Genomic DNA, 25620 nt, shown 5'->3' on the forward strand with positions numbered 1-25620 from the left:
AAATTGTGAAATTATTTGTTCTAGTTCTGTGAAAAATACCGTTGGTAGCTTGATAGGGATTGCACTGAATCTATAGATTGCTTTGGGTAGAATAGTCATTTTGACAATATTGATTCTTCCAATCCATGAACACGGTATGTTTCTCCATCTGTTTGTGTCCTCTTTGATTTCTTTCATCAGTGTTTTATAGTTTTCTATGTATAGGTCTTTTGTTTCTTTAGGTAGATATACTCCTAAGTATTTTATTCTTTTTGTTGCAATGGTGAATGGTATTGTTTCCTTAATTTCTCTTTCTGTTTTCTCATTGTTAGTGTATAGGAATGCAAGGGATTTCTGTGTGTTAATTTTATATCCTGCCACTTTACTATATTCATTGATTAGCTCTAGTAATTTTCTGGTAGAGTCTTTACGGTTTTCTATGTAGAGGATCATGTCATCTGCAAATAGCGAGAGTTTCACTTCTTTTCCTATCTGGATTCCTTTTACTTCTTTTTCTGCTCTGATTGCTGTGGCCAACACTTCCAACACTATGTTGAATAGTAGTGGTGAGAGTGGGCACCCTTGTCTTGTTCCTGATTTCAGGGGAAATGCTTTCAATTTTTCACCATTGAAGGTGATGCTTGCTGTGGGTTTGTCATATATAGCTTTTATTATGTTGAGGTATGTTCCTTCTATTCCTGTTTTCTGGAGAGTTTTAATCATAAATGAGTGTTGAAGTTTGTCAAAGGCTTTCTCTGCATCTATTGAGATAATCATATTGTTTTTAATCTTTCAATTTGTTAATGTGGTGTATTACATTGATTGATTTTTGGAAAAAGAAATATTTCTTATTTGAAGCTATCTGCCCTTTTCTGGGCAAAGGTCTGTATAGTTAAAGCTATGGTTTTTCCAGTAGTTATGTACTGATGTGAGAGTTGGACTATAAAGAAAGCTGAGCACTGAAGGATTGATGCTTTGAACTGTGGTTCTGGAGAAGACTCTTGAGAGTCCCTCAAGACTCTCCCTCAAGGAGATCAACCCAGTCAAGCCTAAAGGAAATCAATCCTGAATATTCATTGGAAGGACTGATGATGATCACGCTACAATACTTTGGCTACCTGAGGCGAAGAGCCGACTCATTGGAAAAGACCCTCATGCTGGGAAAGATTGAAGCAAAAGGAGAAGGGGACGACAGAGGATGAGATGGTTGGATGGCATCACCAACTCAATGGACATGACTCTGAACAAACTTCAGGAGACAGTGGAAGACAGAGGAACCTGGCAGGCTGCAGTCCATGGAGTTACAAAGAGTTGGACATGATTTAGCAGCTGAACAACAACAGACCCTTGTCTGAGAAGCTGAACCAGAATGAACACAGGGAGTTAGGGGACAGCCATTTGAGGAAAAAGTCCTTCCATCTGATTTAGAAAATCCTTGAAAATATGTTACAGACTCTTCTGAAACATGTCTATGTACATCATATAATGTCCCACACATAGGGGTTCAATAAATATTTACTGACACTGAATAACAATTCTCACAGCTTTCAATTCAAGCAAACAACAACAAAAAATTCAAAGTGACAAAAGATCACTTCACAATTCACAAAATTTTAATTTAAAAAAGAATGCTAGAATGAAAGAATTTCACAATTCATATGGAAACACAAAAAACCCCAAACAGCCAAAGCAGTCTTGAGAAAGAAGAATGGATCTGGAGGAATCAACCTTCCTGACTTCAGATTATATTACAAAGCTACGGTCATCAAGACTGTAGTACTGGCACAAAACAGAAATATAAACCAATGGAACAAGACAGAAAGCCCAGAAATAAACCCTTGCACTTATGAGTATCTTATTTTTGACAAAGGAGGCAAGAATATATAATGGGACAAAGACAGCCTCTTCAAGAAATGGTGCTGGGAAAACTGGACAGCTACATGTAAAAGAATGAAATTAGAACACTTCCTAACACCATATACAAAGATAAACTCAAAATGAATTAAAGACCTAAATCTAAGACGAGAAACTATAAAACTCACAGAGAAAAACATAAGCAGAACACTTGATGACATAAATCAAAGCAAGATTCTCTATGATCCACCTTCTAAAGTAATGAAAATAAACACAAAAGTAAACAAGTGGAACCTGATTAAACTTAAAAGCTTTTGCACAGCAAAGGAAACTATAAGCAAGGTGAAAAGACAACCCTCAGAATGGGAGAAAATAATAGTAAATGAAACAACTGGACAAAGGATTAATTTCCAAAATATACAAGAGCTCATACAACTCAATACCAGAAAAACAACCACAATGAAAAAGTAGGAAAAAGACCCAAACAGACATTTCTCCATAGAAGACATACAGACGGCTAACAAACACATGAAAAGATGTTCAACATCGCTCATTATTAGAGAAATGCAAATCAAAACTACGAGACAGCACCTCACACCAGTCAGAATGGTCATCATCAAAAAGTCAACAAACAATAAATGCTGGAGAGGGTGTGGAGAAAAGGGACCGCTCTTTCACTGTTGGTGGGAATGTAAACTGATACAGCCACCATGGAAGATAATGTGGAGATTCCTTAAAAAACGAGGAATAAAATCACCATATGACCCAGCAATCCTACTCCTAGGCAAATGCCCTGAGGAAACCAAAACTGAAAAAGATACATGTATCCCACTTCATTTCTGCACTATTTACAATAGATAGAACATGGAAGCTACCTACATGTCCATCAACAGACGAATGGATAAAGAAGTTGTGGTACATATACACAATGGAATATCATTCAGCCATTAAAATGGAACACATTTGAGTCAGTTCTAATGAGGTGGATGAACCCAGAGTCTATTATACTGAGTGAAGTAAGTCAGAAAGAGAAAGATAAATATTGTATTCTAACACATATACATGGAATCTAGAAAAATGGTATGGAAGAATTTATTTATAGGGCAGCAATGGAGAAACAAACATAAAGAATAGACCTATGGACATGGGGAGAGGGGAGGAGAAAGTAAGATCTATGGAAAGAGTAACAAAGAAACTTACATTACCATATGAAAAAAAAAAGTATGCTAACTATTTTTCAGTTCAGTCGCTCAGTCGTGTCCGACTTTTTGCAACCCCATGAATCACAGCACGCCAGGCCTCCCTGTCCATCACAAACTCCTGGACTGTACTCAAACTCATGGCCATCGAGTCGATGATGCCATCCAGCCATCTCATCCTCTGTCATCCCCTTCTCCTCCTGCCCCCAATCCCTCCCAGCATCAGGGTCTTTTCCAATGAGTCAACTCTTCGCATCAGGCGGCCAAAGTATTGGAGTTTCAGCTTCAGCATCAGTCCTTCCAATGAACACCCAGGACTGATCTCCTTTAGGATGGACTGGTTGGATCTCACTGCAGTCCAAGGGACTCTCAAGAGTCTTTTACAACACTACAGTTCAAAAGCATCAATTCTTCAGCACTCAGCTTTCTTCACAGTCCAACTCTCACATCCATACATGACCACTGGAAAAACCATAGCCTTGACTAGATGGACCTTTGTTGGCAAAGTAATGTCTCTGCTTTTTAATATGCTGTCTAGGTTGGTCATAACTTTCCTTCCAAGGAGTAATCGTCTTTTAATTTCATGGCTGCAATCACTATCTGCAATGACTTTGGAGCCCCCAAAAAGAAAGTCTGACACTGTTTCCACGGTTTCCCCATCTATTCCCCATGAAGTGACGGGACCAGATGCTATGATCTTAGTTTTCTGGATGTTGAGCTTTAAGCCAACTTCTTCACTCTCCTCTTTCACTTTCATCAAGAGGATTTTTAGTCCCTCTTCACTTTCTGCCATAAGGGTGGTGTCATGTGTATTTCTGAGCTTATTGATATTTCTCCTGGCAATCTTGATTCCAGCTTGTGCTTCGTGCAGCTCAGCGTTTCTCATGATGTACTCTGCATATAAGTGAAATAAGCAGGGTGACAATATACAGCCTTGACGTACTCCTTTTCCTATTTGGAACCGGTCTGTCGTTCCATGTCTAGTTCTAACTGTTGCTTCTTGACCTGCATATGAAAGAAGGGATGGAGCCAAAGCAAAAAAAACACCCACTTGTGGATGTGACTGGTGATAGAAGCAAGGTCCGATGCTGTAAAGAATAATATTGCATAGGAACCTGGAATGTTAGGTCCATGAATCAGGGCAAATTGGAAGTGGTCAAACAGGAGATGGCAAGAGTGAATGTTGACATTCTAGGAATCAGTGAACTGAGATGGACTGAAATGGGTGAATTTAACTCAGATGACCATTATATCTACTACTGTGGGCAAGAATCCCTTAGAAGAAATGGAGTAGCCATCACAGTCAACAAAAGAGTCCAAAATGCAGTACTTGGATGCAGTCTCACAAACGACAGAATGATCTCTATTCCTTTCCAAGGCAAACCATTCACTATCACGGTAATCCAAGTCTATGCCCCAACCAGTAACGCTGAAGAAGCTGAAGTTGAATGGTTCTATGAAGACCTACAAGACCTTTTAGAAATAACACGCAAAAAAGATGTCCTTTTCATTATACGGGACTGGAATGCAAAAGTAAGAAGTCAAGAAACACCTGGAGTAACAGGCAAATTTGGCCTTGGAGTACAGAATGAAGCAGGGCAAAGGCTAACAGAGTTTTGCCAAGAGAATGCACTGGTCATAGCAAACACCCTCTTCCAACAACACAAGACAAGAGTCTACACATGGACATCACCAGATGGTCAACACCAAAATCAGACTGGTTATATTCTTTGCAGCCAAAGATGGATAAGCTCTATACAGTCAGCAAAAACAAGACCGGGAGCTGACTGTGGCTCAGATGATGAACTCCTTATTGCCAAATTCAGACTTAAACTGAAGAAAGTAGGGAAAACCACTAGACCATTGAGGTATGACCTAAATCAAATCCCTTATGATTATACAGTGGAAGTGAAAAATAGATTTAAGGGACTAGATCTGATAGGCAGTGTGCCTGATGAACTATGGCCTGAGATTCATGACACTATACAGAAGACAGGGATCAAGATCATCCCCATGGAAAATGCAAAAAAGCAAAATGGCTGTCTGAGGAGGCCTTACAAATAGCTGTGAAAAGAAAAGAAGCGAAAAGCAAAGGAGAAAAGGAAAGATATACCCACTTGAATGCAGAGTTCCAAAAAACAGCAAGGAGGGATAAAGCCTTCCTCAGGGATCAACACAAAGAAATAGAGGAAAACAACAGAATGGGAAAGACTAGAGATCTCTTCAAGAAAATTAGAGATACCAAGGGAACATTTCATGCAAAGATGGGTCGATAAAGGACAGAAATGGTAGGGACCTAACAGAAGCAGAAGATATTAAGAAGAGGTGGCAAGAATACACAGAAGAACTGTACAAAAAAGATCTTCACAACCCAGATAATCACAATGGTGTGATCACTCACCTAGAGACAGACATCCTGGAATGTGAAGTCAAGTCGGCCTTAGGAAGCAGCACTATGAACAAAGCTAGTGGAGATGATGGGATTCCAGTTGAGCTATTTCAAATTCTGAAAGATGATGCTGTGAAAGTGCTGCACTCAACATCCCAGCAAATCTGGAAAACTCAGCAGTGGCCACAGGACTGGAAAAGGTCCATTTTCATCCCAATCCCAAAGAAAGGCAATGCCAAAGAATGCTCAAACTACTGCACAATTGCACTAATCTCACACGCTAGGAAAGTAATGCTCAAAATTCTCCAAGCCAGGCTTCAGCAAGACGTGAACCGTGAACTTCCAGATGTTCAAGCTGGTTTTAGAAAAGGCAGAGGAACCAAAGATCAAATTACCAACATCTGCTGGATCATCGAAAAAGCAAGAGAGTTCCAGAAAAACATCTATTTCTGCTTTATTGACTATGCCAAAGCCTTCGACTGTGTGGATGATCAATTTAGTCAGTAGTTAAAAAAAAAAAAAAAAGAAAGAAACCTGTTTAGCTACTGAAGTAAGCAGAAGAACCCAAATAAGATTAAATATGTATTACTGTCTTGTCATTTAATGTAAAGATAGATTTTCTTCCCAAGATGTTATACTGACATGAAGATAAAATACATTCCTTTGTTTATTCCAAAGCTTTGTTAATAAGGCTTTTATAAAACTAGGATCATACTTACTTTTAATCTATTCCTTAGCTATGCTGATTTTTCACTACCCCAAATACAACTGAGCTTAGAATGATATTATTTTCTTTTTGCCTTGACTTTTTACCTAGAACTAAACCTTTTTGTAATTCAATAACATAGAAAGCTCATTTTAATTTGGGTGTTTGAAACACAAATGTGATCTGAAGTCTCTCCTCTTACACAGCTTTTACAAACAAAAAGCACTCTGATGGTTTCTAAATATAAACAGCAAAATATTTCTTCAGTTACTGCTGTAGTAGGTCCTCACATATTCCTGATTTGTAACTGACAGAATCACCTCATAGAGGCAATGCGTTCCAAAAGGTTGATAAAGGAGTATTTATACATTGCATTATATGTAAAGCTATAAATTAGATGCTTGTAAGTCAGTTTAGTTCAGTCGCTCAGTCGTGTTCGACTCCTTGCGACCCCATGAACTGCAGCATGCCAGGCCTCCCTGTCCATCACCAACTCCGGGAGTTTAGTCGAATTCATGTCCACTGAGTCGGTGATGCCATCCAACCATCTCATCCTCTGTCATCCCCTCTCCTCCTGCCCTCAATCTTTCCCAGCATCAGGGTACTTTCAAAAGAGTCAGTTCTTCACATCAGGCAACCAAAGTATTGGAGTTTCAGCTTCAGCATCAGTCCTTCCAATGAATACTTGTAGACTGAATTACATTAAAAGCATTGGAGGAGTTGACTTTCTAAAAAACATGGTAAGTATTTACTTAATATATTTGTTCCAGAATTGCATATTTTTCTGACCATAGACACCTTTAAATATGAGATGTGTGTGTTTGTGTATGTATGCTTAGTCATGTCCAACTCTCTGTGACCCGATGACTATAGCCCACCAGGCTCCTCTGTCAATGGAATTTTTCAGGCTAGAATACTGGAATAGGTTGCTGTTTCTCACTCCATGAATATGAAATAACTAATTAATATACTGATACTTTGCTCCTTTTCAGTATTTATAATTACTCAAAAAATAGTTCACTAAAGTGACTCTAATAAATTTTACATTATAATCACATTAAATTTTATAGGACAGCTGGGAGTATTTAAAATTTTGAAATTTTTTAAAAAAGCAAGATGTTCTTTTGGAAACAAATCCTAGATAATATCATCTGAAGTATGATTTACAAAAGGGTTAAAAAACACATATAAACAAGTTACCCAAATAAAGGGGCTTAATTAAGTGTAAGCCTTACTTTTCTTAAAAATGAATTTATTCATAAAAGTAACCTTAGTTACATATTTGCTAATAAAAATCATTAAAACATTTAATCATGATGAGTCATAAACAATACTCCAGGAGATAGTGAAGGTCAGGGGAGCTTGGCATGCTGCACCTCAAGGGGTTGCAGAGTCAGACACAACTGAGCAACTGACCAACAACATAAACAGTAATAATCTACATTAAATACAGTAGCACTCACAATGCACTTCATATTGTGCCTGGCACACACTGAGTGATCAATAAACAGTGAACAGCTATGATCTAAGGTTGTATTATTGCTATTTACAGTCAGTGGCTATTTTTACTTACTTCGAGGAGACCTGACAAGTATTTCCCGCAAATGTCGAGTGGCTTTGTGAGAGGAGAGTGTGCGCTCCACCCTGGACACGCCGTGAGGTGGGCCATCCCCCGCAATGTCCTCTCGAGGGACGGCAGGCCATAGAAGTGAGGAGCGTCCGTGACTCTCAGACACTGGAGTAGTTTCAGGGCCAGCTGTGTTTGGAAAACGTAAAAAAGCTCCAAGCATTTTCTGTGTACATGAAGGAGGGAAAAAAATCAGCCACAGAACAAATATAATGGGTTTAATGGGCTTTCTTACTGGTGGTAGAGGGTTACTAACAATTCATTGTATCATAAAAGTAGGAACTAGTGGAAATGGCACTAAATATTCCCTCTTAAAACAAGTCTTTCCAAGGAAAACACAGTGAATATACCATCCAGAATATATAATGTAAAATACAAGTAACAATTACACTGAAAAATGCATAAATGGGTACCAGTGTTGACAACTGATAATGAAATTAAAAGTTAACACAGAGTTACCACATGAACCCACAATTCCAGTCCTAGGTATACACTCAGAACTGAAAACACACATTAACACAGAAATTTGTAGACGAATGTTCGTAACACCACAATTCACCACAGTGAAAGGAGGACTCAAAGTCCCCCAGCAGGTGAGCAGATAAGCAGAACATGGCACATCTGTCCATGGACTATCATTTAGTCACCAACATCTGCTACAGCGTGGACAGACCTTGAAAACATGATGCTAAATGAAGAGCCCGACATAAAAAAGGTCACATATTGCTTGACTCTGGTTATATGAAATGTCCAGAATACACAAATTCATAGAGAAAGATTAATTAATGGTTACTAGGGGTCTGGGTAAGGGTGAATGGCAACAGACTGCTTTGGGGTAATGAAAATGTTCTGGAATTAACCAGTGATACTTGCACACTGTATATATATCAAAACCCACTCAACTGTATACTTTAAAATTAAAATTAAAATTATGAATTTAAAACTTTTAAGTCAGTTACAGACATACATTTGAAAATCATCAATGCAAAAATCTGTGAAGTCATAGAAATGGGTATGACTGCTCAGTGAGATGTGTAGAAAAGTAGGAGAGAACCAAGAACTAAGTGAAAGTGTTAGTCCCTTTATCGTGTCCGACTCATGTGCGTGTGTCCAACTCTGCAATTCTGTGGACGACAGCCCGCCAGGCTCCTCTGTCCCTGCAATTCTCTAGGCAAGAAGACTAGAGTGGGTTGCTGTTCCCTTCTCCAGATCTTCCTGGGTCTCCTGCATTGCAGACGGATTCTTTACTATTTCAGCCACCAGGGAAGCCCCAAGAACTAAGCCTAAAGACAACAAAATAGTGCGCGCGTGCACGCGCATGTATGTGTGAAATTACAATCAGGACTGAAATAAAAACAGACCACCACAACTGATTTTTACTGAAATCTTTCCTCCTCTTAATTTGAAACAAGTGAAAAGACTCTTTGGAAATCAAAAGAAAACTAGGTTCTACATAAATGTCCCCAAATCTCCAATGATCCCAATGGTACCTGTCAGTAACGGCCTCAAAACTGAGCAGCAAGGTACTGAAGAGAGCAATCAGCTCTTTCTGGAGTTGCTGCCTGACCGCAGTGCGGACATCATCCATTTCCTCTCGTGTCTGGGACTCCGTCAGAACCAGCAGGTCCAATAGTGGATTTGGACTCTAAAAAATGAAGTTTGTGAAACATGTATTTACTCTCTAATTGAGCTATATGCTGTTCCCCCAAAAGGCTGTTTTTTGTTGTTGTTGTTAATCATGTTCTGGAGAAACTAAGACTTATTAATTAAACATAACACTTAATAATTTAACCCTTGTAGCATGATATGAGTAAATTCTCCTTAAGTTACTTTGTTCATGCTTAAAAGTATTATCATTTATAACACTAGTCATGATAATATATGAGAAGACAAGAGAAAAGTTTTCTAAGTAGCTTTAATACCATACAAAGCCAAACAAATACCAAAAATCCTTTTCTAAAACTGCATTGACATTACAGTATCATCATCTACCACTCTGAATAAATTTCATTTTAATTTCAAACTATGAATAAATTATGGAATATGTATCACCACTCAAGACATACTACAAAATTCATAATCATTGAAATATAAAGTTTTAATTGACTATACTTACACAAATTAGGTAAATATATTTTAATTTTTCTATTGTTATATACTAATGTACAGCCTTATTTACAAACATTCAACTATTGTATAGATTTTCAAGAAGATTCTAAAACTAAAGCCCAGAATATATCTGCTATTTTCAGAAACCAAAGCCACCACAATTCCCAGTGTACAAGAACTCTAACCAAAGAAGGAGATTGTTTTAAAGGTTATTCTTTTCTTAAAATGAGCAAAAATATTATGAAGTTATAAAAAGTGTACAGATTAAAACTCAAGTTATCAAAAACTCTGAGGAAAAGCTTTATAGAAATTGTTTGCTTTATTAAAAATATTCAGGAATTTTTCAGGCAATTTTTGCCTCCAAATGCTTCCTTAATTTTTTAGTAATTAAAGGATAAGAGAAAATAAAAGCAAATTCAGTAGTTCAAAATCATCCTTGGGAAAGTAACAGAAATGTAAACTTTGAACAATAAGCCTATGTACTCTGGAAGGACAACTATCTCATGAGGAACTCAAACTTAGAACTCAGGGAGTAAGCATGTTGTCTCTCAGTCAGGCCAGGTCAGTCACTCGCTCGTGTCTGACTCTGCGACCCCATAGACTGCAGCACGCCAGGCCTCCGTGCTCATTGCCAGCTCCCGGAGTTTACTCAAACTTGGGTGCATTCAGTCGGCGATGCCATCCAGCCATCTCATCCTCTGTCGTCCCTTTCTCCTCCTGCCTTCAACTGCTCCCAGCATCCGCTCTTTTCCAATGAGTCAGCTCTTTGCATCAGGTGGCCAAAGTATTAAGAGTTTCAGCTTCAGCATCAGTCCTTCCAATGAACACTCAGGACTGATCTCCTTTAGGATGGACTGGTTGGATCTCACTGCAGTCCAAGGGACTCTCAAGAGTCTTCTCCAACACCACAGTTCAAAAGCATCAATTCTTTGGCTCTCAGCTTTCTTTATAGTCCAACTCTCACATCCATACATGACTACTAGAAAAACCACAGCTTGGACTAGATGGACCTTTGTTGGCAAAGTAATGTCTCTGCTTTTTAATATGCTGTCTACGTTGGTCATAGCTTTTCTTTCAAGGAGCAAGCATCTTTTAATTTCATGGCTGCAGTCACCATCAGCAGTGATTTTGGAGCCCAAAAAAAGAAAGTCTGCCATTGTTTCCACTATTTCTACATCTACTTGCAATGAAGGCATGGGATCAGATGCCATGATCTTAGTTTTCTGAATGTTGAGCTTTAAGCCAACTTTTTCACTCTCCTCTTTCACTTTCATCAAGAGTCCCTTTAGTTCTTCTTCACTTTCTGCCATAAGGGTGGTGTCATCTGCATATCTGAAGTTATTGATATTTCTCCCAGCAATCTTGATTCCAGCTTGTGCTTCTTCCAGCCCAACATTTCTCATAATGTACTCCGCATATAAGTTAAATAAGCAGGGTGACAATATACAGCCTTGACGTACTCCTTTCCCAATTTGGAACCGGTCTGTTGCTCCATGTCCAGTTCTAACTGTTGCTTCCTGACCTGCATACAGATTTCTCAAGAGGCAGGTCAGGTGGTCTGGTATTCCCACCTCTTTCAGAATTTTCCACAGTTTGTTTTGGTCCACAGAGTCAAAGGCTTTGGCATAGTCAATAAAGCAGAAATAGAAATTTTCTGGAATGCTCTTGCTTTTTCAATGATCCAGCGGATGTTGGCAATTTGATCTCTGGTTCCTCTGCGTTTTCGAAATCCAGCTTGAACATCTGGAAGTGTGAACTATGAATTATAAGTATTTTTATAAATTATTTTTCTCAGTTTACCACATCTTTATACTAGATGGCTCGGCCTGGGGTAGTAATGGTCAAAGGGTGAGAGGTCAGATTCTTCTCTCTCACATACATATATATACACACACACCACACACACCCCTGTAGACTATGCCTAAATGCAGAAATTATGGTCATGGAGCACGGTTAAAGTATATAAAAGATGAAAAGTAGAAACAACTAACAAAAGCTAGGAGATGAAAGGGGTGCCTAAAATAGGAAAATAACTTCAAAATACAGTAAGGTCAGAAGACTAATAAAAAAAAAGTTTGTAACCCATATCACGGATAAAGGGACTAATTTATGAAGGGTTCTTCTGTCACCAAAAACGAAAGACAAAGGGGGAGAGTGTGTGTGTGTGAGCACACATGTGCTAGAGGAGACAAAAAACCCAACTGTGGGGCAAAACTTGACAAGGGCATCAAGAGACAATTCACAGAAAAGGAAACAGAAGAGCTCCAATCATGTAAATATCTTCGTATCATTCAAAATAAGGGTTATCTATTTAAAACAAACTCAACAGAAACACCTATACAAATGTCTCTGCAATTTGTAATTGACTCCAGCAATTATAGTTCTAGGAGTTATTATTCTATAAATATACTTACATACGTATTATGGCCCGCAGTTTCCATTTATGTTGTATTGTAACATCTTATGAAATGAGGGTAATGTCTGTTTCTTGTAATTAATTACCCACTTCCTTAATATCACATGTTTACTAGTGAGTTAATAAATGTTTACTGAATGCTCACTTGACTTCACATTCCAGGATGTCTGGCTTTAGGTGAGTGATCACATCATCGTGGTTATCTGGGTCATGAAGATCTTTTTTGTATAATTCTTCTCTGTATTCCTGCCACCTCTTCTTAATAATATCTTCTGCTTCTGTTAAGTTCGTATCATTTCTGTCCTTTATTGTGTCCATCTTTGCATGAAATGTTCCCTTGGTATCTCTAATTTTCTTGAAGAGATCTCCAGTCTTTCCCATTCTACTGTTTTCCTCTACTTCTTTGCATTGATCACTGAGGAAACCTTTCCTATCTCTCCTTGCTATTCTTTGGAACTCTGCATTCAAATGAGTATATCTTTCCTTTTCTCCTTTGCCTTTCACGTCTCCTCTTTTCATAGCTATTTGTAAAACCTCCACAGACAACCATTCTGAATATTAAAAAGCAGAGACATTACTTTGCCAACAAAGGTCCATCTAGTCAAGGCTATGGTTTTTCCAGTAGTCACGTATGGATGAGAGAGTTGGACTATAAAGAAAACTGAGTGCCAAAGAATTGATGCTTTTGAACTGTGGTGTTGGAGAAGACTCTTGAGAGTCCCTTGGACTGCAAGGAGATCCAACCAGTCCATCCTAAAGGAAATCAGTCCTGGGTGTTCATTGGAAGGACTGATGCTGAAGCTGAAACTCCAATACTTTGGCCACCTCATGCGAAGAGCTGACTCACTGGAAAAGACCCTGATGCTGGAAACACTTGAAGGCGGGAGGGGAAGGGGACGACAGAGGATGAGATGGCTGGGTTGCATCACCGACTCAATGGACATGAGTGTGAGTAGACTCCAGGAGTTGGAGATGGACAGGGAGGCCTGGCGTGCTGCGGTCCATGGGGTCGCAGAGTCGGTCACAACTGAGGACTGAACTGAGAGCTCACTATGGGCATGGCACCATGGCAGAGGCCGGGTATGGAGTTGTGAGCAAAACAATCCTCCTTCACACCAATCACAGTAAGGCAGACAACAGCCAACATCGAAACAAGCTTTACACACATAAACATTCATATACATACCTTTTCAATCTATAACTACTTTTAAAAGAATTCTCAAGTAGAATTTCTAACTTACATTATATGAGCACCTTGCAGTTTTATACAGAATCAAGTCTTTAAATGAGCTTTGCAATGCATTAACATATAATGAAACATTTTTGTTTTATCAAGTCTACTATCTTTGGTTACAGTTTAGGCCCTTTTTCCTAATTTTACTGTGTTTTTCTCGTGATTGTGCAAAGGTTTGTCTTTAGTAGGTTAAGTAAATCCATACAGTATCTATAAAGATAAAACACACAGACCAGCTATAAAAAGCAAGCTAGCTTCCTGGGTTCTTGGCAGGTTTCTTAAAACACATTTATCTACAAAAAGTAGAGAGTAGTCAGGGCTGGAAGGGTAAATACTACAGTAAAGGTACACTGAAGTCTGAACAGTCTGACTCATTCTTTCCAACCTCCCCAGCACTGTCCCTCTGCCTCCAGGCTTGGCTCCCTGCCTCTTCACAGGCCTATCTGAACTTCTCCGCTCTAAGAACCTCACTGAAAAATACGGTTGCAAGCTGAAAGTTCACACAGAGATCAGGTTTTGTTGAACACCAAGACTGAAGGTCCCATTTAGTCCACAGACTTTTAACTTAAACTCAGTCATGTTAGGAAGGCATACTGCTAAAAGCTATCGATTACAATAGAAGGACCACTTTGCTAAACATGAGCTATGTAGAAATTATACTTCTCCATATTTCCATACACAATATTAATAATCTTTATAAATACATCATCTGTCAAACCTAAAACTCAAATTCCTTAACAGCACTTACTTGTCTAAGAAGTAATTCTAGAAGCCAGTTTAGAAGTTCTACGGGTACATTTTTCCTTTGCTCCTTCAATAACTTATTGAGAAAATGTATGATATCTATTAATAGCTTCTCATCTTCAGTGCAAGCAGGAAGAACTTGCAAAAACCTACGATAAAAGAAAACCATAACCATGGTTTCTAGTTCTTTAAAGTGGTGTGCAGATAAGCATTTAACAAGTGGCTGAGCAGTGAGGGGGAGGCTGACTTGCTGTGCTTGCCAATCTCTACAGTGTAGATACCCTGCCGTGTCTGCCTGCCGTCCACCAAGGGACCACTCAGCTGTGGGGGGAGGCCTGCAGCTCACCGTTACACGGCATCCCGTGACACAGACAGATCCATATAAATAGCTTCGAGAACACAGATAATGCTGAAATGTCGTAAAATAATGAGGAAGCGATGACTTTGCATAATTGCTACCTTTATCTTTCATATAATTTGACTGTAAGTTTACAAAATATAATTTTTAAGAGTGGTTGTGTTTAACAACTAACTTGCAAAAATTCAGAGAATTTAACCAACAGCTCTCTAACAAGGCGGTCCGAGTTCGCTCCAACACACCACTGGAAAAGGCGAATTAGATATCCAAATTGTGACAGCTACACTAAACGAGCATCCACATCTTAGAAACTCATATAACCTTGCATTTTGAAAATTGCACACTTTCTGTTTAACAGAAAGTTATGTATTTTATACTAAAGTCCTACGAAGACTGAAATGTAAAACTGCTGGCAACAGCTGTTTATCAGTCTTGTTTCAAATGCAGCCATCTGCTATCAGTTAAACGTGTTAAATTTATAGGCCAGGGTTTTCCAATAACTACCAAAGGACCTCCACATGGTTATCAACTTCATGAAATTTAGAATAAAAATATCAATGACATAATTTACTTAAGAACAAAACAAAGGCAAAAGCAAACAAAACAGCCAGGGTTACCAAGGCTTTAATCAATTCCCTGATAGCTCATTTATAATATGGACAGGATAAGCATTCAGTTTACCCCGTCTTATCCTAATCACTTACTTTTGTAAGATAAACTAAGATTTTCTATGATAGGACCTAAGCAGAATAACTTTAATGTCTATAAAAAATTGTAACAATTTATTTGTAACTCCAAACTGCAGTAATTATGTTCAAATGTTCTCTTTTGCTGTTATTAGATATGTGTTACAGATAACTAAAAATCCTTAAGTTTTTCTTTCTAAAAACACATTTCTCTCTCACGATACCAACAATGAGAACACATGCTCTTATCTTAAATGGAGAGGAACCCAAATATGATCTAGTCCAGGTCTCTGGCCTGGCACCTTGAGCTGACACTGACCTGTTTAGTGTGGTGTGCCAAGACAAGGACTTCAGGGTAACTCCACACAGGCCAGTGCCACCCTTGAAACACAGTCTGTCATTTAGGAGATAAAAACTCATCCTTGTGAGGGCGGCCCTCACTTCCCTGTGGCCTGCGGCCTGAACGATGGAGTGGAGACAGTCCTTGAGTCCACTAGGCGTGTGGGTCATCTTCAGAGTAAGGGTGTCCTCGGTGGATAACTTCAGTGTATCTAAAAATCTAAACAAAGAGCAATAGAAGCTATTTAAATAAAAGCTCACGATTATTTTTACTATCAACTAGCTCCCCCAAATTGTTTTATCTTTGTTTCCTTTTAATTAAAGGGTGACTCATGGCCAAAGAAAATCTATGTGTATCCGTCAACATTAGGGTTTTACAGTGCTGCGGTTCATGGGGTCGCAAAGAGTCGGACATGACTGAGAGACTGAACTGAACTGACAGTCTCTGTTTATATTGACGTTTTCCTGCTTAGAGAAATATAAAATAATTTTCATCCAAAAGAAAACACTAATTTTCAATATACTTAAAAGTCATCACCATCACAGCAATGATAACAAATGCACACAGACTCAGGAAGCTTTCACACTAACCCAGAGTACTTTTCCTAGTGAATTAATTATTAACTAACCCAACTTTATACCACCTCTAAAACAGCAGAGAACAATGTGTTTAAATTTCTTTGTGTGATAGTTTTTTAAAAGGAATGAATACATACAACCTATAAAACAGAGTAAAAATTATTATCTTCAGTGAAAAAGCAGATGACCGTAAGTAAAACAGCTACTTGATCTAAAGGAAAAATAAGACCTAACTAAATTAATGAAATGTGAATGCTTTTTTCTACATGTGTCACACTTACTCCTGGATTTCAGCTTCGGAGTTCACTTGCTTCAACACACTGTCACTCCCGTGATACCACGACAGGTTCCAAGCCATCCTCAGCATATCTGATACCGGCTTCAAGGCCAAAGAGTCAGCAGATAACGGCAAAACCATGGAGTAAGGACTCACGGCGTGGTGGCCAAGTACATGCACTGGTAGATGATACCTGAAGAGAAGGAACAAAAATGATCACGAGCTTTTAAACTCTTAAATGCTACGCAAAAGGGCGAGCCACAAAGAGAGTTAGTTCTATGCCTCTCACTTTACAATAACACCAAGATCTCTCTCATGGCCCCTATTTTGAGCAGTTGTCACGCTTTATCCTTTTGCCCTCCTCCAAACTTCCCAAAACACTTGATTAAACACTTTCCTGAGGATTTACCACCATCCTTGTTGTATTAGAGTTGTCTGCAGAGGGAAATGACAGCCCCTGAGATCAAGGCCCAAGGCTATAGCGAACGACACATACCTGGTGTTCATCTGAAGCACAAGTGTCTACTGTATGCTAACAATGTATGTTACCTTTTATTCAGTTACACGGCATGGCAGTAGCATATCCATTTTACAGATGATCAAAATGAGACTTACAGAGGCTAAATGAATTGTCTGTGTTCACAGCAGTCAACAAGTGACAGAATCACAACTTAAACTATTTTCACTTGAGAACACAGCGGCATCATCAATAAGCTCAATCACTCTGTGTTACCAAGAGAACCCAGAAATATTTTTAGATCTAAGAAATATTCAATAGCAGCATCTCTTAAAGTTAATTTAACAGTGTTTAGCAGTACAGCAATGTCTAGCATCTCAAATGTTAAAAGAATAATTTTGCTAATAATAAACCCCAAATTCCTAATTCACATATTTGTAACTATCAGGTAAACACACTTGGGTAGGATTTCTAAGAGGAACTTTAGTGTGCTTCTTCACTTCAAGCATCTCAATAAAAGAAGTTAAGGTAAGGATTCTCTTTACAAATGAGACTGCATAATTAAAGAAAAGGTAAATTTTAAAGATTGGAATTTTCCTTAGGAGTAACCAGGGCTCCTCAGAGAAATGGCTAATGGAAGGTCTGAAATAGGTAAATCAAAGGTGAACCATGGATGTGCCTGGGGGGGAATCTGGACGTTATATTAATATATGCGGTGTGGAGCGGCAGGGACTGCTACACTGGGGCGGGGAGGGTGAATCACTTTGGTGGTTCCAGTGCCTCACTCTGGAATACTGTTTAGGAGCACCTACTAAAGCTAAACATGTAAATACCCTCTGACCTATATGTGTTCAAGAATATTCTTAGCAGTCATTAATTCATAGTAGCCCCAAACAGAGAACAACCCAGCATCCATCAGGGGTAGAATGTAAACTATCTGGCTGTATACTCTCACACAGAACACTATACAGCAATGAAAATAAACCTGATAGTGCCTCATGACACGACACAGACAAATCTCCCCAAGTTGATCAAAAGAAGCCAAAGACACGGATACACTTTATAAAGTGCAAGAACAACGTGTCACAACAGAAATGAAAGCAGAATTTCCTTTGTGGGCACTGGAAGTAAGGAAGAAGCATGAAAGTGGTTTCTGGCATGCTAGTTGATATTTTGTACTTTATGTGTTAGTACATGCATGCAGTTATCTAGAAAAATTTATGATTTGTAAACTTTGTGTACACTTCCATAAAAACAACTTACTTTTTAAAAAGTCTAAAGAAAGATGAATACCAAAGGTAATTCATGACCTGACTGGATCTTGCTTTAAAAAAAAAAAAAAATCCATAAAGGATATTTTAGATATAATTAGAGAAACTGGATCAAATTACAGAATTGCTTTTCATTTTCTTAAATGTGACCATTCATGGTACAGTGGTTATATAAGATAACGTCTTAATTTAAGGAGGGACACACTGGAATAATTAGAAGGGGAGTAAAATTATGTCTGAAACTTATCTTTAAACTGGTTAGGGAAAAAGATTACATAAAAATAAATAAATGTATTGAAAGAGAGGGAGAGAGGGAGGAAGGAAGGAAGGCCCACGTCTTAACGGTTGCTGAATCTAGACTGCAGGATATGCAAGTGTTCACTGCGTGTGTCTCTCAAGTTTTCTGTAGATGTGAACAACACCAAACCAAATATCTGCTGACAGGGGGATGCACATTTACTGAGCCTTCAGAAGCTCCCCTGTGAAGGAAACACAAAAGTGCTACAAGGCATGTGATGAAAAGCTAGATGAAAACTCTAGCAAATCACAGATTTTCATTTCCCTTTCAGTACCGGTATTTTACCTTCGAGAAAATCAAAGAAAGAAGTTCTTTACCTTCTGGAAACTGAAACAGGCAAACTGAAGACTGATGGTGAGGATGGTTTGCAGGAAGGACTATCAGACCTATTTCACAGAAGAGACATAAAAGCAAAGAACAACTGAGTGGACTGTCATTATGTCGAACAAACAACCCGTGTCCCCTCCTCAACAGATGCTCAGATCAGCAGCTGCACCTGATTCTGTCATTTAGTCCAGTTACAACACGGTGCCACTCCCCAATCTACTTATAAAGATCAAACAGTGCTTTTCTTTAAGAAGCCCATATAAGAAATGATTCAGACGATGCAAGTGCTGTCCTGGCAGGTGGCCTCCGTGTCTCCCTCCCAATAATCCTGCTCAAGGTCAGTGTTAATCAGATGCTACCATCCTAAACATCTTCCCCAAGGTTTTTTAAATATTAAAAAAAAAACACCCCACAAAATTGAGAGTATATACTAAAAAATGCATTTATGATAGAATTTACTATAGTAATTATTAAATTTAATACTTAGTGATGTTCAAAAGTAAAGTTCATGGTGACTTTTTGAGCCAATGCGCCTACCAATACTGCCTACCCAAACCAAAAATCATACCACATATATCTACCATGGAAAGCCTAAGCTTCCTAAGTCAGAAATTTCCATGTATTGATGCAAGACTGCATCAGAAACCTTACACAGATATTTCAGAGCAAAATTCATTTAAAACTCTTATAGCTCACCACATATCCATTCTTGATACTTCATCAAATAACAGAAGACAAAACAAAGCTCCAACTTCAGTCACAATGGTACAATCTTCATGAAATATCAAGGAAACTGAGAATTAAAAAGAAGCATAACTTTATATTTTCACCTCAAGAAAGAATGAACCTCAAATTTAAAATATCTTAACTCAAAGAGAAGAGATGCCATTCTCAGAGAAATGCAATGTTAACCGAGATAAACTGACATTACTAAAACAGTGGCTCTCAACCTTTCAAATCTATGCAAATTTTTGTAGGGTTTGTTAACAGAGGTTCTGATGTAGTACATTTGGGAGGATACAGACACTCCTGGTCTAGCACAGAGTATGCAGTCAACGGATGTCTGCTGAGTAACTAAATTTCCTTGTTGAGTACCTAGGTAAAAAACTAATTTTGCCCTGAAACTAAATTCATTAATGAGAGATATTATCATTTACTCTCAGACTCAATTAAGTAATGATTGGAAACATCAATGAGATAGAAAAAGTATTAAAAAGGGTACAGATTATGTTAGCTTAGAAAACACCTTTGAATCTAATAGGCACTCATAATTAGTTGACTGCTTGAATAGTTCAAATCATCAAGAAATGGTAAACTGGAATTATGTTCTTTTGAATGAGGTTAATAGGAAGATAATTATTAATGAGATGAAGGAAAACTACAGATCCATAACTGCTAGTCTTCCACATCAATCTATTAAAAAAAACTATAAAATTTTACACACACTCAAAATATATGAGGCTGAACACTCTGAGTCTCTAGAACTTTACCTGGTTAGAAGCTTTATCAATATTATTTAAACTGTGTCCTATTAACTTGGAAAGCAGGAATCATTAGGAGACAAGAAAATGCTAAAATGAAATGACTATATTCTAAGGATATTTTGAACATAAGTATCATTTATCTCTTAATATGCTTAATAACTGATAAGGTTAAGCATACTGAGACATCCAATCAAGACATTTCTTGTAGAGTATTTAAAAGCAGGGGCCTACACTTCTAATAAAGAAAACAGCATATAATGTTGCCAAGCTCTCTACTGAGAACAGTCAGAAAAGGCAAGAAAAATTTAAAAAGAGACCAAAATTAAATGGAGTTTTCCCATCAAAATACGTTACTCAATTACAACCAAACTGAAAGGGGTTAAAAAAAAATCACACTTTATAAAATGTAATATAATACATTGATGCTCAGAGGCATTCAGGATGGTCTAGTTCCCACTCCCCACAGACTGGTTTATAGACCCTCTAGGCCAGTTTAAGAATGTAAGCGGTTATCACAGCAAAGCGTCAGGTCTAAAGGCACACACACACACAAAACCGAGAGAGGAAACAGATGCTGGACAGAAGGCAGTGGTGACGGCAGCGGCAGCCCCTCGCTCTGAGGCAGAACTACCACCGCGCACCCCCGACAGCCCCCTCACCGCGCAGGGGCCGTCAGGGGCTTCCGCCCGCCTGCCTGCAAGGCCTACTCCCAAACAGGATCGTAAGAGAATTTCACAGAAGTGTTAAACATTTTCCACTGCGGTGGGTTTTTTTAGTGGCATACCCACTGTGATATTCTGTTAGTAAAGTGGAAAGTAAATGTCACCTACAGTTAAAGAATAAACACTTAGAGCTTAAGACTGAGCTCCGTGCTATCAGAATTCATGTACCTCTGAAGAGCAGGGTCAGGAGAGAAGTCTGCTGGGAGAGAGCAGCTCGCAGGACCGGGTCGGCACAGAGCACCTTCCGCAGGAGGGTGAGGCTCGGCTGCACCAGACACTCCACCACCTGGCCGGCGGGGGAAACACAGTTCTAAGACGAGACTGAATATACTTTGCACATGTGTGTGCGTGCGTGTGTGCTCAGTCATGTCCGACTCTTTGTGACCCCATGGACTGGAGCCCGCCCGGCTCCTCTGTCCGTGGGATTCTCCAGGCAAGAACACTGGAGTGGGTTGCCATTTCCTCCTCTAGGGGATCTTCCCAACCCAGGGATCAAACTGGCATTACAGGCAGATTCTTTCCAGCTGTGCCACCTGGGAAGCTCCAAAATATAACATTATCTTATTCTAAATTCATGCTTTTTCGCCAAAATTATGTGAAACTAAAATGCAAACATTAAGAAGTGTTTTCCACTAAAAGTAAGTTTTGTATATACTTCTGCTTATACGTGGAATAGGAATTTTAAGTTTACTTTTCCTTTAGAGACCTCACTTCTAAGAAATTAAAAAAAAAAAAAATGAACAGGTCGTGGGTGTTACTCAAAACTGACACTCCAAGAACTCATCCAAATCCAGGTGAATTCATTTCAAATTTAATTAATAAAAACAGCAGTCTGTAAAAATATGTCTTACCTCACCATCCTGACCCACACATTCACTTAAATACTCAATTATCTTGTCAACTAAGCACAATTTTTTCACCACAGCATGCATTTTGATATCTGTAGACCAAAAAAAAAGTTACTAAAAATTAAAGAACATTTTCTATAGTCTTAAAAATACAGAACAGACATCTACACAACTTTCAAACTGTTAAAAATAGTTGAAAATTAGAGGATGATAGCTTAAACTTTTTACTTTATACACATCTCAACAATTTGAAAACTTTTAAGTAACAAGAACATCTTCTATAATGTAAAGAAACTATTTAAAAAGAATCATTAAATGAACTAGTTCAGATTCTGAAAAGTACCAAAATTTTAAGTATACAAATGAATCCTTTAATTTGTACATGGAAAATTATTTTAGGTTCTTTCATTGGCATTTCTTCTCTTTTCCAAATCCATCATCTCAAAACATTTAGATTCTCCACTAGCTAATGTGTAAATATCACTTGCAACATAATCTTTCTATTAACACAAGTTCTTTAATCTCAAACTGTTAATAGCAAATATAAAAGAAAGGGTCTGTAACATACTCTACTTATTTCTAAAGAACATGAACTCTGTTTCAATAAACATATTCGTGCGGATGTGGGTGTGCACACACTGGCACGGTCTGGGTGTCTATGTCCCCACAGAGCTCATCTGTGTGAAACCCAGTCTCCAAAGTGGTGGTTCAAGGAGGTGGGGCTTCTGGGAGGTCATCAATCATGAGGGTGGAGGCTTTGTGAGTGAGATTAGTGTCCTGATAGAAAGAGGAGAGCTTCGTTGCCCCTTCTCCATGTAAGGACACAGAAGGAAGACAGTCAACTATGAACCAAGAAATGGGCCCTCACCAGACACCGAATGTACGGCACCATAACCTTGGACTTTCAGCCTCCATAACTGTGAGAATAAATGTCTGTTGTTTCTAAGTCACCCAGTCTGTGGTATTCTATTACAGCAGCCCTAAAAGACTAAGACATATACACACACAGGTACTAGAGATATCATTAGGGCCAAAAACTCTCATTGCTTCTAAGTTAGATGTAAGTATTTCATAACTTGCAGACAAATTTTCTTAATTTGTCCTCCTATGTTCTCATTAAGAAAAACATGCAAACATAAAGTTGATATTGAATTAGTAGCTATCACTGTAACTATCTTCAACTGCCACTTTAAAAAGGCAGTTTCCACTACCCTCCAATACAGTGCATACAAATTATGAGCTTTCTTTTTGAAATATTAGATAATACTCTCTAAAATACTTTCAGAGAATACTCTCTAAAAGCTTCTTTTAATCTTCTTGGCTGAGGCTCTCTACATTTGCTTGAGCCTGATTTTCTGTAGTTTCTACTGCTGTTATTAAAACCACAAAAATGTTGAATATGCCTTTCCACGTTACTCTCTTATCCCAATCAGGATGGTAACATTCATCATATCCCACCTTCCAAGTTGAAAAAAAATACTTTTATGTAAATGCAAAGGTACTTCTCTCAAACATTAATGATAAATTACACACATCACATATAGGAAAAAACTAAAAACTAAGAATAACAACACTACAAACAAAGCTAAGAGTACATTCTGCTACTTTTTAAAAATAAACCTTTAAAGAAAATACATAGTTACAATGCATTATTTTTATCTTACCTACCCACAAAGTACAATTTGATTTATTTCTTTAAGCAAGAGGGAACAAACAGAACACCATGTACTAGGTAAACTGAGAAAAAGGAAGATGCAATTTACTGTTCGAACTATATCAACATTTTAAACGGAAGATAATCTTATCAAATGACATTCCACAGGTCAAATAATGATCATCTAGACCAGAGGTCAGCAAACTTTTTCTGTAAAGAACTAGATAGTAAATATATCAGGCTTTGTGGGCCACATATGGCCTTTGTCGCATATTTGTTAAAAACGTAAACATCACCCCTAACTTGAAGACTGCAAAAGAAAAACAGGGCACAGGCCAGATGGCCTACAAACCACAGTCTGCCAACCCCTGGCACTACTATATGCAGCAATGTGAAATTCCATTCTCAGCAGCATGTTCCTTAAAAGACATTACCTTGCATAATCACCACTAACTGCTCTGCGGCTGACTTTCTCAAAACAAGATCAATATCATCTGAGATAAAGATTTCATACACCTTCTCAACAGTCTCCAACTGAAAACCAAAAAGAAAAAAAAATTATTTTTTCATCTACTTCCAATTCTCCAGTAAAATTCTACAGCATTCTGAAAGTTCATACCATAAAAACAAAAGCTCAAAAGCCAACTTATTTAAGTAATTGATGTATTTATATTTGGGAGAAAGATGTGCTAGGTCAGGGAGGGAGTTAGGATCTAAAACAGAGAGTCATCATGTCAAATAGGCCTCTCCTCTTAATGTACATTTTTGCCAGGAAGTCGTTCACAACCCATTAGCAGCCACTTTTAACAATCTCACAGAAAATACTGAAGTTACACAACATCACTCCAGGTGGAAGCTGACTAGCCTGAGAACAGTGACCCCAGATGCTCTGCTCTGCTGTGTGGTTTCTCTCCCCTGGCCCACTCCCCTCTCAAGCACCCTGGAACAGAGAGCTCTCCGGGGCGGGCTGCCCAGCTCTCCAACCAGCCCCTGCCCCATACCAGTCCCCGAACATCACTTCCTGCCAGGACAGAGTCTGAGGACGCGAAACACAACAGGAATCGGGGAGAGAAAAGGACACAGACCACTCTTCCTTCCTCCCACCCACTGCCATCTGCAGCCCTGACGTGGACTCGGGAAAGACAGTTCCAGAACCCACTCCTTCCTCCACACCACACACAGGGCCAGGAACGACACCAGGGGCTCAGAACACGGGATGGTGCCAAGAGGACCTGGTCTAAGGCCTGTGGAAGGTGCTCCAACCACCTGTCAGGGCCATCATATGGCCCCGAACACTCAGGTTAGGAGAACGCAGAACGTGTTTCCCCATTTTAAAAATCCACTGTATTACGTGCGGCTCTACAGCACTGCCGGGGCCTCGAGGGCTGGTCTAAACTTAAATAAAAACCATCAGACTACACGCTTAGAGTCACAGGAGAAGCTATGAAACCCGGAATGAACCAATGAAGATAACGGACAGCAAGCTGTTACTGATCCCACGAGTCCACCATGATTTGGGGGCAGCCCTGGGCAGACAGATGAAGGCTAAACCTCTGAAGAGAGGGGAAAAGCCAAAGATTCAGAAAAAGAGACGAACAAAAATATCTCAGAATCACTGTAACATTTAAGAGAAACTGTCTTTGCCTTCTATATACTTTTCCTGTGATGAAAAGGCTGAAAAATTTTATCACAGGAATGTTTTCTTTTTTGAACATTTCCAAGAGAAGAAAAAGAATAGTTTTCATGTCAGTGACATTTGTCTTTAAGAGTCATCACAGAATGTCTTTCCTCAAGATTAGCCTTATGTTGTGTTTAAGATACTTATGCACTTGCCTTTCCAGTCCATATTCTCAATGAAAAGGGACATGATGTCTGGCATACAGTGGGCAGTAAAGAAATATCTGTTCAATAAACAAATGTATCCAGAAGCCAGAAAAAGCCAGGACACAACTTCAGCTTCACATGTGAAGCTACCATTTCTCTCCCTATCTGGTGTATAATGGAATAAAGAATGTAACACAAAATAGATCACACAGTTATAAACAAATGAGTAAACTTGAAAG

General features: G+C 38.7%; 1 protein-coding gene across 10 annotated transcripts in view; it reads right to left on the bottom strand.

Annotated features, from left to right (window-relative positions):
- Positions 1-25620, bottom strand: part of RTTN (rotatin) — a 121616-nt gene that overhangs the window by 57732 nt on the left and 38264 nt on the right. For all 10 annotated transcript variants that reach the window (XM_070452947.1, XM_070452949.1, XM_070452945.1 and 7 more), the window contains 10 exons: positions 23992-24091; positions 21907-21995; positions 21224-21341; positions 19546-19642; positions 18840-18908; positions 16501-16689; positions 15621-15860; positions 14262-14406; positions 9245-9399; positions 7701-7920 (listed from right to left, as the gene is read on the bottom strand). In XM_070452947.1, coding sequence (XP_070309048.1) covers positions 7701-7920; positions 9245-9399; positions 14262-14406; positions 15621-15860; positions 16501-16689; positions 18840-18908; positions 19546-19642; positions 21224-21341; positions 21907-21995; positions 23992-24091 — 1422 coding nt within the window. The remainder of the gene's footprint in view (positions 1-7700; positions 7921-9244; positions 9400-14261; positions 14407-15620; positions 15861-16500; positions 16690-18839; positions 18909-19545; positions 19643-21223; positions 21342-21906; positions 21996-23991; positions 24092-25620) is intronic.

This window comes from Odocoileus virginianus, chromosome 22 (assembly GCF_023699985.2).
Source record: "Odocoileus virginianus isolate 20LAN1187 ecotype Illinois chromosome 22, Ovbor_1.2, whole genome shotgun sequence".
Lineage (NCBI taxonomy): Eukaryota > Metazoa > Chordata > Mammalia > Artiodactyla > Cervidae > Odocoileus > Odocoileus virginianus.